Source organism: Schistocerca gregaria, chromosome X (genome assembly GCF_023897955.1).
Source record: "Schistocerca gregaria isolate iqSchGreg1 chromosome X, iqSchGreg1.2, whole genome shotgun sequence".
Classification (NCBI taxonomy): domain Eukaryota; kingdom Metazoa; phylum Arthropoda; class Insecta; order Orthoptera; family Acrididae; genus Schistocerca; species Schistocerca gregaria.
The window spans coordinates 822,102,918-822,117,463 of NC_064931.1; the positions used below are offsets into that span (position 1 = coordinate 822,102,918).

At 38.0% G+C, this 14,546-nt stretch overlaps 1 protein-coding gene across 2 annotated transcripts in view; it reads right to left on the reverse strand.

Moving 5' to 3' along the window:
• LOC126299320 (isoleucine--tRNA ligase, cytoplasmic) overlaps positions 1 to 14,546 on the reverse strand; it is a 173,465-nt gene that overhangs the window by 34,565 nt on the left and 124,354 nt on the right. For both annotated transcript variants that reach the window (XM_049991146.1, XM_049991145.1), the window contains 3 exons: positions 12,989 to 13,147; positions 9,843 to 10,118; positions 4,315 to 4,403 (listed from right to left, as the gene is read on the reverse strand). In XM_049991146.1, the coding sequence (XP_049847103.1) occupies positions 4,315 to 4,403; positions 9,843 to 10,118; positions 12,989 to 13,147 (524 nt within the window). The remainder of the gene's footprint in view (positions 1 to 4,314; positions 4,404 to 9,842; positions 10,119 to 12,988; positions 13,148 to 14,546) is intronic.

Below are 14,546 nucleotides of genomic sequence, written 5' to 3' on the forward strand. Positions count from 1 at the left end.
AAAAGTTCTTTAGATCATTACATGCTACTCTCAAATCATTTGTGCCATAAGTACCTTACTCTCACTGTATCAGCATTGCATTGAGTGACCAACATACAAATAAACAAGGTTTAGCTTAGCTACGAGTTCAGTCTTGTTTATGTATCTGATTCCTACTGAATACCTCAGATGCTACTATATTAAGTTGTTGCTGTATTCCAGCCTGTCATTTCCATCATACTACAGTTTTCTCTTCTCATTGAAAGTATTTCATCTGTCTGGGATAATATTTACCACTCCATTCCTTAACTTCACAAATAAACAGTTTACAGATTTGTGCATATTATAGTAATATATGGGCACAACTTACAAAATTACTTATAATGCACATATTGGTAGTATTTGTTGGGGGAAGGAGGAGAGAGGTGGTGGTGGTGGTTAGAAAGGTGTTTTAGGGAATTAGAGAAAAAATAAGATTGGTGGTGGTGGAATGATATAGGAGGAAAACTATGTCTTCTGGTGTGAACATAGGAGTACGCAACGAGGTTCTAACTTTGCAGTTCGGATGCATCAACCAATGCTGCACTTTTTCACCAAAGAGAGACAGTAACTTTCAAGGTAGGCACACACTATTTCACAGTTTCATTACATCTATACAGTGAAGGAACAGTCTCATTAATCCAATGAAGGTACCCCCTATCCCCTAAACTCATCAGATTCTAAATCATACGGACCACTTTGACTGTGTGGAACAGCACATGCTACAAAACAGTTCCTCTTCAGTTTCAGCTGGGGTTTCATATACCAACACGGTGTAAACCTATAGAAGTGAAATCTAATGACAGCACTGGCCATGTGACACGGCTTCCCCTTTGATCCAAGGATGAGGGTACCTGCTACTTGGCACTCCCATACATTCATATTGAAGTGACATGATGTGTCATTGTGTTGAAATCACATCCTCTCACATATAACAAGAGACACATCCTCCAACAACTGTGGAGCACATTTATAGTAAACAGCAGGTAACATGCAACATTCAAACGGGGTTAGCTGACCCTGTGCTATTCCAGCATAGCACCACTTCAAATATTCACCTAAGCCCTTTCGTTCCCAATCTCAAAATACTTAGTTTTGCAATCTATGTAACTTTGGCAGTAAGTATTTGGGATACACTTTATGTAAAACATCTTCAAGCTACATACACATACAGTTTGTTTTCCAAGTTCCAGTCCACTAAAGACTGCAGCTGTTCACATGGATTAATGATAAGAATTCACACATTATGGGAATGTAAATAATTTAAGGAGTGGAGGAAATAACCCAGTGAAAAATTGTGTTGCTGAGCACTGACAGGCACATAGCTGGCTTTCAGATGACACATGAGTACTTCTCAGAAGCAAGTGATCTCCTCCCTCCCTTTACACATACCAGTGTGATCCTCTAGAATTCACAATCCTATCCCATGAACCTACTGGCTCTCCCACCTAGGCACCAGTTACACTTCCACAACCTCTCTCCACCTCCCTGTCTCCTGTCTCTCTCACCTACTCCACTCAAGTCAGCCCCTCAACTCAGTCTAACAGGCGTCCCAGCAAGATCCATTTCCAGTTGCGATACTATTTTAGCCACACGCTGTGATGCACGTGTAACACATATTGCAGCAGAACAATGTTTGCAGAAACCCTGGAACATGTAATCTCTTTTGACAAAGTGCCATTCTTGTTTTGCAATGGTCTTAGCATTTTACATGTGCAACTTAATTTCTGAAGTCCCTACGTATTTCCCAATTGTATGAGTGGGGCCCACCTGTTACAGGATCAAAGTTATTGTAATTAAGTCTACTGCAAGAGTTCTGTAAGCCCCCAATCACGAGAGTACTCTGTTCTACATTGCAGAAAGAAATATCATTGGCAAACTGCCTTTGACTGTGGTTTCACATTCTGTATCCAAAAAAACTTGCAACCAGCAAAAGTGCTTTGTGACAAATTTTTACTATGTCAGAATGGATTAAATACTGTACAGCAACCATAAATTTTGAAGCCACTGTGAACACTCCTGCGATGTTTACAATGTAAAACCTCACAAATCTGCATTTACATCTTAACAGAAAGACAGGGCAAACCTGATGCTGGAATTTTAGGCCTTGGACAGAAAACCCTTCAGGTGATACAAGTGGTTTTGTTCGTTGTTACAAGCACCTCTTTTTCTGTTCACCATTATATTTTTCACTTTCAAAAGTGTTGTTCCAAAAAGTTGGTAGCTACTGACTTGTGCCATTGGGCAGCAATGGTAAATTACAACTACATGGAAGTACTCAAAGCAACACCATTTTGAAGAAATCTCTTGAATACTTAATGGGAAGTTTTTGCAAGAAACAAAAGACTCCAGGGCATTCACAATGTGAAGCATAATCAGATATCCCACCCCCCATAAACCATGGACCTTGCCATTGGTGGGGAGGCTTGTGTGCCTCAGCGATACAGATAGCCGTACCGTAGGTGCAACCACAATGGAGGGGTAGCTGTTGAGAGGCCAGACAAACGTATGGTTCCTGAAGAGGGGCAGCAGCCTTTTCAGTAGTTGCAGGGACAACAGTCTGGATTATTGACTGATCAGGCCTTTTAACACTAACCAAAATGGCCTTGCTGTGCTGGTACTGCGAACGGCTGAAAGCAAGGGGAAACTACAGCCATCATTTTTCCCGAGGGCATGCAGCTTTACTGTAGGTTAAATGATGATGGCATCCACTTGGGTAAATTATTCCGGAGGTAAAATAGTCCCCCATTCGGATCTTCAGGCGGGGACTACTCAAGAGGATGTCGTTATCAGGAGAAAGAAAACAGGCGTTCTACGGATTGGAGTGTGGAATGTCAGATCCCTTAATCGGGCAGGTAGGTTAGAAAATTTAAAAAGGGAAATGGATAGGTTAAAGTTAGATATAGTGGGAATTAGTGAAGTTCGGTGGCAGGAGGAACAAGACTTCTGGTCAGGTGACTACAGGTTTATAAACACAAAATCAAATAGGGGTAATGCAGGAGTAGCTTTAATAATGAATAGGAAAATAGGAATGCGGGTAAGCTACTACAAACAGCATAGTGAACGCATTATTGTGGCCAAGATAGATACGAAGCCCACACCTACTACAGTAGTACAAGTTTATATGCCAACTAGCTCTGCAGATGACGAAGAATTGAAGAAATGTATGATCAAATAAAAGAAATTATTCAGATAGCGAAGGGAGATGAAAATTTCATAGTCATGGGTGACTGGAATTCGAGTGTACGAAAAGGGAGAGAAGGAAACGTAGTAGGTGGATATGGATTGGGAGTAAGAAATGAAAGAGGAAGCCGCTTGGTAGAATTTTGCACGGAGCACAACTTAATCATAGCTAACACTTTTTTCAAGAATCATAAAAGAAGGTTGTATACATGGAAGAAACCTGGAGATACTGACATTTCAGATAGATTATGTAATGGTAAGACAGAGATTTAGGAACCAGGTTTTAAATTGTAAGACTTTCCAGGGACAGATGTGGACTCTGACCACAATCTATTAGTTATGAACTGTAGATTAAAACTGAAGAAATTGCAAAAAGGTGGGAATTTAAGGAGATGGGACCTGGATAAACTGGCTAAACCAGAGGTTGTACAGAGTTTCGGGGCAAGCATAAGGGAACAATTGACAGGAATGGGGGAAAGACATACAGTAGAAGAAGAATGGGTAGCTTTGAGGTATGAAGAAGTAAAGGCAGCAGAGGTTCAAGTAGGTAAAAAGACGAGAGCTAGTAGAAATTCTTGGGTAACAGAAGAAATATTGAATTTAACTGATGAAAGGAGAAAATATAAAAATGCAGTAAGTGAAGCAGGCAAAAAGGCATGTATGGAAGTGAAACATGGACGATAAATAGTTTGGACAAGAAGAGAATAGAAGCTTTCGACACATGGTGCTACAGAAGAATGCTGAAGATTAGATGGGTAGATCAAATAACTAATGAGGAGGTATTGAATAGGATTGGGGAGAAGAGAAGTTTGTGGCACAACTTGACCAGAAGAAGGGATCGGTTGGTAGGACATGTTCCGAGGCATCAAGGGATCACGAATTTAGTATTGGAGGGCAGTGTGGAGGGTAAAAATTGTAGAGGGAGACCAAGAGATGAATACACTAAGCAGATTCAGAAGGATGTAGGTTGCAGTAGGTACTGGGAGATGAAGACGCTTGCACAAGATACAGTAGCACGGAAAGCTGCATCAAACCAGTCTCAGGACTGAAGACCACCACAACAACAACAAAAGTCAGGTATCATCAGCTTAAATGTTACAGAAGCAAATTTACCTGCAGAAGGGTTCCTCATTCCTCTGAACATCAGGTTTGGGCCTTCTGTTGCGTGATACCAAAGCTACTTTTAGTTCGGCATCTTTCACCTAGAATAATATGAAACTTCATTACCCATGAATTCAAAATTGTGGAAAATTATACTAATGAAAAACCACCAAGATCTTTTAAATGAATTGCAGCAGTTTAGATAAATAAAACTGCTCTGAACCTTGAGGTAGAGGCTATTGATTTGTGACAAATATCAACTTTAATCTAGGGTTCAGACCAACTGCCATTAATACAGACACCCACACTGAGGATGAAGTGGAAGTTATCGGTCTGGCACAGAGAAGATGCTGATATCAATTAATTTTTTTGGTTTTTGTTATACTGGTACATGTATCAAAACAAAAGATAATTATAGTGTTGTTTACGTAACTTATTAACATTGTTGTGTACTTTGTTAAAATTAATAAATTTTAATACCCAGCTGCCCCAAAATTCTCTCTCTCTCTCTCTCTCTCTTTATCTTTGGCAGTTTATACAGCTAGTGAATGTTTACAAGGAGTTCATTTCTTCATTTACAACAATTAAAAATTGGTGGCAAAAGACATCATGAGAGTGCACAATATAGCTTGGGATTGGCAACAATGCATAAAAATAGGTGGTGACATAGGCACAATAATGGGTATTGTACATTTTTTATGGAGGACCAGCTATTTGAAAGCTTTTATCAATGACATGCCGCATTTGTTAAATGAAAACTTAACACAAATGTGGGACTTATCTGTTAGAATGTCTGAATCATTTTAAAAAGAAACCAAGTGATTCTGTGTGGTGACCTGTTACAGTGGATGAGACATGGGTTGCCCACATCCCGTCAGAAGTGAAAAATGAACTGAAGCAAATTTTTTATCGATGTTCTTACACAGGGTAAAACAATAATTGGTGAACAATATACAAAAGTCTTTTGAGTCACCAGGATAGGAAATAACTGTATGATAAGAGGTGTGGATTCTGAAAGAAACAAACCAATTATAAAGATCACCCATTTGCCAACACAGGTGTTTTAGTGGAAGAAAAACAGGGATTTGATGTAGGAATTGTTGGAAGATGAAATGTGTCTGCCATATTCAGTACACAGACATTTTCATATTCCATCTGAAAGAAAAAGAAAGAAAATGTGTCTGGAAAATGTTTTGGGAGTCCAATTGGAAGGCAATGACAGCTGTCAATGAGTATTTTGCAGACTTTCCATAATAATAAACGGTTGAAATCTACTCTAAAAAATTTTGGACAAAGCAGACAAACTTAAAAGGGTACTACACTGAAGCGCTCTGCTGCCAGGGTAAGGATTTTTAAATTATTCCACTCCTTCTCGCAAATGAAGAGATGAGCATGTTAAGAACATTATGATTTAGTGAATTGTCAGAATTATCGATGACAGTTTGGGAGAGCACCACCAGTAAAAACAAGCATAAGAAAGTAGTTCAAAACCTTCAAAGAGACAGGCAGTATTGAAGACATTTTTCATAGAGCCTACCCATTTATCAAAAATGTGTTGAAAGAGTACAAGCTGCATTTCAACACAAACTCTAGACATCAATTTCTTGTGTCTAACACAAAATGTAGGGAGCAAGGTAATCTAGAGTCCAAATAAGTGGGGTCTGTTGAATGACATTTCCTGGAAAGTGGATGGGTTGTGATTGTTCAATTATACAACCCGCACTCTCTCCAGTGTCATGCCATTAGACAACTTTTGTAGGATTATGTCAAGGATTGCGTGTACACAATGCCAGGCAATGACATGGCTACCCTTCATGATGAACTGACAAAACAATCAAAACTGTGTGTGTGTTACCCGAGACGGATGCTGCCATGCTGACCCATACATGGGCAGAACTCTAATACAGCCGTGACGTTCTATGAGTGACTAGTGGGGTACACAATGAAATTCTAGCATAACAGAAGGGGAAAAAAAAGAAAAACTTTGAGAGCTGCTAAAATTTTTACAGCAAATGACACTGCTCTATCTCTACTAGTTTCCAAGTTATGATTTTCTGAAATGATGAAATGCTTGTGTTGGCACTAAAACAGACGATTTTAAAATGAAGGCAGAATTTAGTAATTCAATCTTCTGAATTTATTTACAAAATAATAAAAAACTCAATTTTCTTCTTTTTTTGCCACATGGATCTAAAAATGACAGATATAGGAATGACTGAGTGCAAAATTAAGAACAATTGAAGATGGCCAACAGCAAGAAGGCTGCCTGACCTTATAGAGTACTGTTAAGATTCTATATCAAATATGTAGATGATGTAGTTTCTCTTCTAGTAACAGTCTAGATATTTTTCCATTCTATACAGAAAGTCAGATGATGGATGTACAGAACTACAGATTTACCTCACTGTAGAATTATGAAATTGGAAATGAGTGTTTGGCGTCATTGGCCGGGAGGCCACTTGCGGGGCAGGTCCAGCCACTGTAGTGGAGGTATTATTACATTCAACGTCACATTGGGCAACCTGTGCGCCGAATGGGGATGAAATGATGATGAAGACAACACAACACCCAGGCCCTGAGAGGAGAAAATTCCCCGACCCAGCTGGGAATCGAACCCAGGCCCATAGGACGGCAATCCGTCACGCTGACCATTCAGCTATCGGGGCGGACACTGTTGAATTATGAAACATTTTATGCTTGCATTTGATGACATTTTGGGCAACTGAACAACTCTATAGAAATTAATACACATTTTGCATGCATCAATTACATGACACTCAGCTTCCTCTTTTCATTTACAATGGGAAGAGAGCTGTAGATTGTGGAGCCCTAACTGTGACTATGTTCTTGATTTTCAGTTAGCTTTCAACACAGTTCTGCAATAGGAAGGAAGACTTCTCAGCCATTATTAATGGGGAGACGATGACAGAAGCAAAAACCGCTTCTGATACCGTCTAAAAAGCGAGATTGTACACTCACTCTTTACATTATATGGCTGTGATGACTAGTACTAAGTATCTACAGCTGGATTACTAGTAAATTACATAAACAAACCTTTCTCATGAATCAGCCAACCTATTAGTGAAAATTGCATCAAAATTCCTACCATAGTTCCTGTGATTATCCTTCGCATACAGACTGAAAAATGCAGTGGAGAACTGTAATTTATAATGTGTACACATGTACCCGATCTGGTACACTGCATCTTAGCTTGCTGAGCCTGTTCACAAACAATATAGCTGTTTATGAGGTGGTCATGTAGTAAGGAAACATTTTATGAACTTTACAAGAATATGAAAATGATCAGCACCTGGTGCAAAGACTGGTGGCTGACCAATGACATGAACAAACAGTGGAATGTGTGCTTTAACCACTTAATCAATAGTCAGTCACTAGAACCAAGTCATAACTACCAAGTACCTAGGAATATCAATCCATACTGATTTAGTGAGGAACAACATGGACCTGGATTAGCATAAAGCAGATGATAGATTGAGAATTAGCAGAAGAATCTTATGGAAATGTAATCCACTCATTCACAAAACCCTCATTCGATCAACTCTTTAGCATCTTTTGTCTGTCTGGCACCTATACCATATCATGTTAATGAAAGAGAAACAGATAAGCTGGGCACCTCATCACAAATGCACCAAATGCTCAACAAACTGCATTGCCGAGAGTCCTAGCCTCACAATTCCAGGTGCTCAAGATCCAACACAAGTCAAGAAACACATTACTTTGCTAAACTTGTAAGATCATAACATTATTTTATGGTTTGTATAGACCATCCCAATGGTACTGAATGGCTATTACTGACTGTCGCACATATTTGGGCTTAATACAGTATTGCTGCTGAAACAGGTTGTGTTAAAATCAGTTAACATTTCTACAACCTCTATTCTTAAACAAAGCATGAACTGTTCACCAAAGTCCATTTTGCTTTGCTGTCATCAACTTTTCATTAATCTACACCAAAGTTCAACTCAAATAACTCTCCTTCCATCCTACAGCTCATTATTTTAATCCCAATGGAAGAATATACAGGCCTCAAAAACACTTTTTACTGAATAATAATCTACAGAGTCATCACACACAGGGAGATGCTACAGTTGTTAAGACTGGTAGCATATTTGGAACTATGCTGTCTTATTCACTTTCTTTTTGACAGCTTACAGTGAATGAAAATTCATCTAAAGTCAGTAAAAGATTATAATGAGTCTGTTCCTTCATTTTCAGTGGTTAATGATTGCCAGCTGAATTCAAATGTGGCAGTATTACTCTTGAAGAAGCTCCATATGACATCAGTCTCAAAACAAACTACAGATGAAAGCATCATCAATTGTGCAGTATGCCACTAGATAATCGACGGTTGAAGGCGTACAAAATAGCTGATGCCAAATATGTATCAGAAGAATGTGGTAGGAAACTTATGTAAGAATGTAAATATTTTAGGAGTAAAGGAGACCATTCATTAAAAAAAAAACTGAACTCAACCCCCCCCCCCCCCCAACTTTTCATGCGTGCCTGTCAATGACCCGACACTTCTGCTTTTCAGTGAGTGGTCTCCTTTACTCTTAAAGTATTTACAGAAGAAAATATGGTTTATTTTACACAAAGACTCCACACAGAGATTTTTTTATATAAATGAATCTTTTAGCAATGTGTGGACTAGATAAAGAAAGGGATTTACTTTCTCCAAAGTAAAACATAAATTAATGAATGGTGTATATTACATACCTGGATGAAAAACACGTCATGAGAACAGCGATTGCATCTATCACAGGACAAGGCACTTGGGTGCTTTGGCAATTACAAACTGAATAATTTAAAGTACGTACTGCTGAACATCCAGCCTTTCCACTAGACTGGGCACCCTCTGACATAACTTCCACACGTAAAGAAATTTTTTGCTGTAAAACGTCTTGATAAGGAAAGAATGAGGAATACAGGTTAACATCTTGTCCACATGGGCATCAGAGACGAACCATCCTGCTCTTTACCTTCAGTGACATAGGGTAACTGCTTTGTCTTACCACTGCATGACACCACTTGGTGCTCCAATGAGGAGGTTATAGCAACTGTATATGAGTATTTTGTAAACCTTCTAGAATTTCACTTCCAGGATGCACTTTACTTATTGGAAATATATTGTACAGAGAGCACTGTAATAAAAGGGCACTGCATAAAAAGACAAGCACTTCTTTGCATGAAAAACACAGTCTTTCAAAACCAGGTTGAGAAAATTCAGCTTGCCGTGTGTTTTTTTCCCCCCCTATATATATACCTGCCTGTATCGTGCGATGTTCACTCATACAAAAAGTTGCAAATCATTGTCTTTCCAAATATTTTTCTTTCTCATAAGTTTTACAAGTATATATTTAACTTCAAAAGATGAAGACTAAAAATTATTTTAAACATTATCTTGTTGGAGTCATATAGCTTTCATCTTACTGTAAGACAACTCTACTTCTCACAAGCAGTTGTGAACATTAATATTTGATTTCTATGCATTACTCCAATTAAAATTCACATTTACTTACCTGGAAAGTTTGTTCCTTTATAATATCAGCATCAGCTGGAATACTGTTTAGGTGCTTGAACGGCATTTTAAGAGTGCCATATATATATTCACTGTAGTGCTCAGCAACACTACTGAGTTCACTTTTAGGAGGCTTTACATCATAATAAATAACAATTTCATCCATTGGCAACAGCCCCGCATTCTTGCGCACTTTTTGAACTCTATTTACTATTTCACGAGCCAGTCCCTCATCTTGGAGATCCTTTCCTGCCTCCATATCCAACAGGACTATAATCTGAAAATATTATCATCATCAGCAACAATTCATTCAGTTAAACTTAACAAAATGTAGAATTTGAAACACCTAATTAATCTATAATTACTAACATATTTTATAATACAAATCTGAACTGGGAAGAAGAATGAAGGAAAATAGGGAAACGAAGAAAGATTATGTATAATGTCCCACTGATGAGGAGGTCATTTGAGATGGAGCAAATGCTTGAATTAGAGAAGGGTGAAAAAGTGCTTTCAAAGGGACCACCTACAAGAAGTACAGTGGGCTGAAGTGGAAGCCTAGAAAAATGAACGGTAGCATATTGTAATTAGGTCCACAACTATTAGTCCAAGCTCCTCAACAATCAGGAAGCTGACAAAAAAGAAAAGGACTGCTCACACAGCAATGGAACAAATATTTAAACTAACTGGACGCCACAGCAAGCAAACAACAATCTGCAATAATGGAACGAGGCTCCTCCTATTTGCAGCATCCTGAAACATGGCTGAGTGTTCCTCACTATTCCCACACAAATATTTTCACAAAGGGCAATGAAAGTCACCAAATGCGGACATTTGTAACTAACTGGACTGTATGTTGATCGATGCAAGACGAAAGTCACACCTACAATTAAAAAGGGATCACAGTCTTTAAAGGTCTGAAAAGTGCAACAACAGCAAGCATTAATGTGAAATGATAAAGGATGCAGTGGAGATCTCAGCAAATGAAACTCTTGGAACTGACATGATATTCAGCATGAGACAGTGAAAAAGGAAAGTGATGAAGCACACAGAGGAACACTACAATGATGGAAGTTTATTTAAAAAAAAAGGGAGGACTGAAAAAGAGGATCCCTCAATGAAAAACAAGAAATGGATGAAAGGAAATTTTATAGGATGCTAAATGCTGTCCAGAAACCCTTCAGTGGAAAAACCAGCTAGTTAAAGCAGTAATTTACGAAGAATTCCACTAACAGCTGGTAAAAATGTTATTTGTTGAAACAACCGGCTTCACAGCCTAGAGCCGCATCATCAGGTGCAACCTACACGGCAATGAGCAATGTACACCGTCACCACTTAGTGGATATTAAAATTAATAAAGGAATGTCTAAAATATACTCACAACATTAAAAGGTCATTAGGCGTACCCATCGCTCCTAGTCAAAATTTACTTTTCAGTGAATATTGTCTATACTATGGTGAATAAAAGGTAATGAAGATGTGCTCCATTCATTTTGGACAAATTGCTGATAAGTGAAACTTCCAGTCACAGAGGCATGTTTTAAAATTTGCCTGCATCTAAAAGAAAAAAAAATATATATATACTGAGAGGATGCTAAAATATTTTTTAAAAAGGGCCAGACAGGCAATAAAAAACTGTCACTGCTAACATAAATAGTTGCAGTACTGAGTAAATTACTGTGTAGAATGTATCAGGTGGCAGTATATGACTTCATGCTGTCCAGACCAATAGTTTCCGTTTCGACAGTTATCTAGCCTCTTTTAGTCATGTGTGAGGACCACTTTTACTCTGCCCAAGTCTGGGTTGCCCTGCCATCACACCAGTAAGACAGTGCCATTTCATACACTGCACACAGTAATTCGTATAGTGCCATAGCTAACTATGTTAGCAATGATAATTTTTTTATTGCCAATCCAGCCCTTTAAAAAATATTTTTAGCATCCTACCACTATGAAATATTTTTCTTTTTTGATGCAGCAAATTTTAAACCATGGTTGTGTAATTGCAAGTCCCACCTATCACATTGACCTAAATGAAAGGAGCACATCTTTGTTGCCTTTTGTTTGCCATAGTATTGACAATAATCAATGAATAGTACATTCTAACTAGGAGTGATGGGTAACCCTTTGACCTTTTAACACTGTGAGTATATTTTAGATATTCCTTTATTAATTTTAAAATCCACAATATAGTGATACTGAACATTGCTCTTTACCATGCACATTGCACCTGATGATGTGGCTAAAGGCTGCAAAACCAGCTGTATTTCAATAAACAACAATTTTACCAGTTCTAGAGAACAGAGGCGGAAAAGAGAAGAGAGGAAGGCAGGTTGCGAGAGAGAAAAGGAGCAGGTTTCTAACGCATTTTTAATTTTTGTATAGACATAATTAACAAGAACCACAAGAAAATTTTTCTGATTAAAAGAAATTTTTTTTACAAACTCAGTGTCGTGTATTTTTAAAGACTCTATCAGAAAATAGATTGAGGCTGCAGTACAATTTATTCTATGATACAGAGTATGATTTAATATGACAGTTTTAATTACAAGACAATTGTGGAACATCAAAAATTAAACAGGTTATTGCCAATGAGAGAACTTCAATTGCAGCTAACAGTAAAATTGCTAAATTAATTATAGTAAGTGTGGAGGCAAAGTTTTAAAATCTAGATGACAATGACTATTCAAACAAGACTACACTCACTCAAATGATGCAAGGACTGGAAGCAAATTGAAGAAAGCCTCTGACATATGTTATGTATGGTCCTTAACTCAGGCACGAGATTCCAGACAGCGACGTTAACAGTATTTATATCCAGAGGATATTTAACACTCATCAAGTGTATGAAGTGTAAGAATGTAACCAATGTCATATAGAGCTAATTCAATGCACTTTGTAGTTGGTGGCACCAACCACAGACAATCAATGTGAACTACAGTACAGCTAACTGCAACTAACAAGCACTATAATATTGACTGTCATGAATGTATTTACTGGTGCTCATATGAGGGCTAATAATCTGCCTGCATTAACAGTGGTCAGAAATAGAGTACACTGAAAGATTGTGATTCATTTACTGGAAAGTTCATAAACACAACTGGGGGAAAAAAACCCTTGGCAGAACTGGGAAAATGCCATACTCACATTGTCTTGGCTGTCTCCTTCAAATTTTCCTTTTCCAGTCTTTGTTCTCACTACATCAAAGTGGTGTTTTATAACAATATCATATGATTCCAGTCTATGACCGAAAAGAGTGACATGGCCATTTTCAATGAACTTTTGAATGTCATCTTCTGAGAAGCCCTGTAACAAAAAGACACAGTGTTGGTAAAACAAGTTAACTATTACATACTACAATATATTTTTTTACATACTTGTGTTTTTGGTACCCATAACAAATAATTTCTCTTACATTAATGACTGACACTAATTTACATGCTGCAAATACATTTCTCCATAAATTCCAGCACCATAACTTCCTTCTAATCTTCAATTATTAGAGAAATATAAAATATGGTCATATCACAAAATATCGCTGCTGTCTCATATCCTAGAATATATTTCCTGGATACTACATTTGTGTCGATGTACTTCAAGACGTGTTGACATGGTATTCAGTGTTGCCAAAGAGAATTTGAAACTACGATTATCAACACATTCCTTGTATATAATTAACAGAAGCCTACAAAAAGCAAGGGAAAAATGTTACAGATGAATATGGTCAGAAGTGTAGCACTTAACAAAACTGTAAAATTGGAACGCAGTTAAATCAAAGTCCTCCTCTACCATTTTCACTCACAATTACATGCATTCAAACAGTAAAATCTATTTCAAATATTTATTAATGTTCATATTATTTTAAGACCACCTTAAACTTCACATACAATAACAACAAGGAGGGTAAAACAGAACAACTCAGGATTTTACTAAAGGCTGGTCCCTTACAAAAGACTGCATATTTCACAGAATATTAAATGTCATAACTACATTAATTTCATTGTCTTCTGAATTAGGGACCAGATGTGCAAGTTAGCTAGCCTCTGACTTTTGTCTGAAGATAAAATATAATCATCTAAAATATGGTACACTGTAATCTAGGCAACAAAAGCAACACCCATATGGAATTTCTCTTGCTGGAGCAACAAACCAGGCATCCTCCACCTGATTGATGATGATGACTTTGTCTTCATTCTGAAGATTGGTTTGATGCAGCTCTCCATGCTAGTCTATACTCTGAAAGCCCCTTCATCTCTGCAGAACTACTGCATGATATACCCACTTGAACCTGTTTATTGTACACAAATCTTGGTCTCCCTCTGCAACACTTGTTTACCTATCTCTCCCTCCATCCCCCCCCCCCCCCCCCCCACCTCTCTCTCTCTCTCTCTCTCTCTCTCTCTCTCTCTCTCTCTCTCTCTCTCTCTCTCTCTCTCTCTCTCTCTCTCTCTCCCCACCACCACCACCACCCCCCGTCTTCTGCCATTACCCAACCAATGATTTCTTGATGCCTGAAGATGTGTCCTATCAACTGGTCACTTATTTTTGTTAATTTGTGTTAACTTTCTTTACTCGGTTCTCCCTAATTCAGTTTTGTAAAAAGTCAGTAAAACTGCCACGAATATGAAAGTTGGTTTTAACACTACAGTGCTTCACTAGACACATCCCTATCAGAGGTGCTATACTGTTGCCTACCTCTTACTGT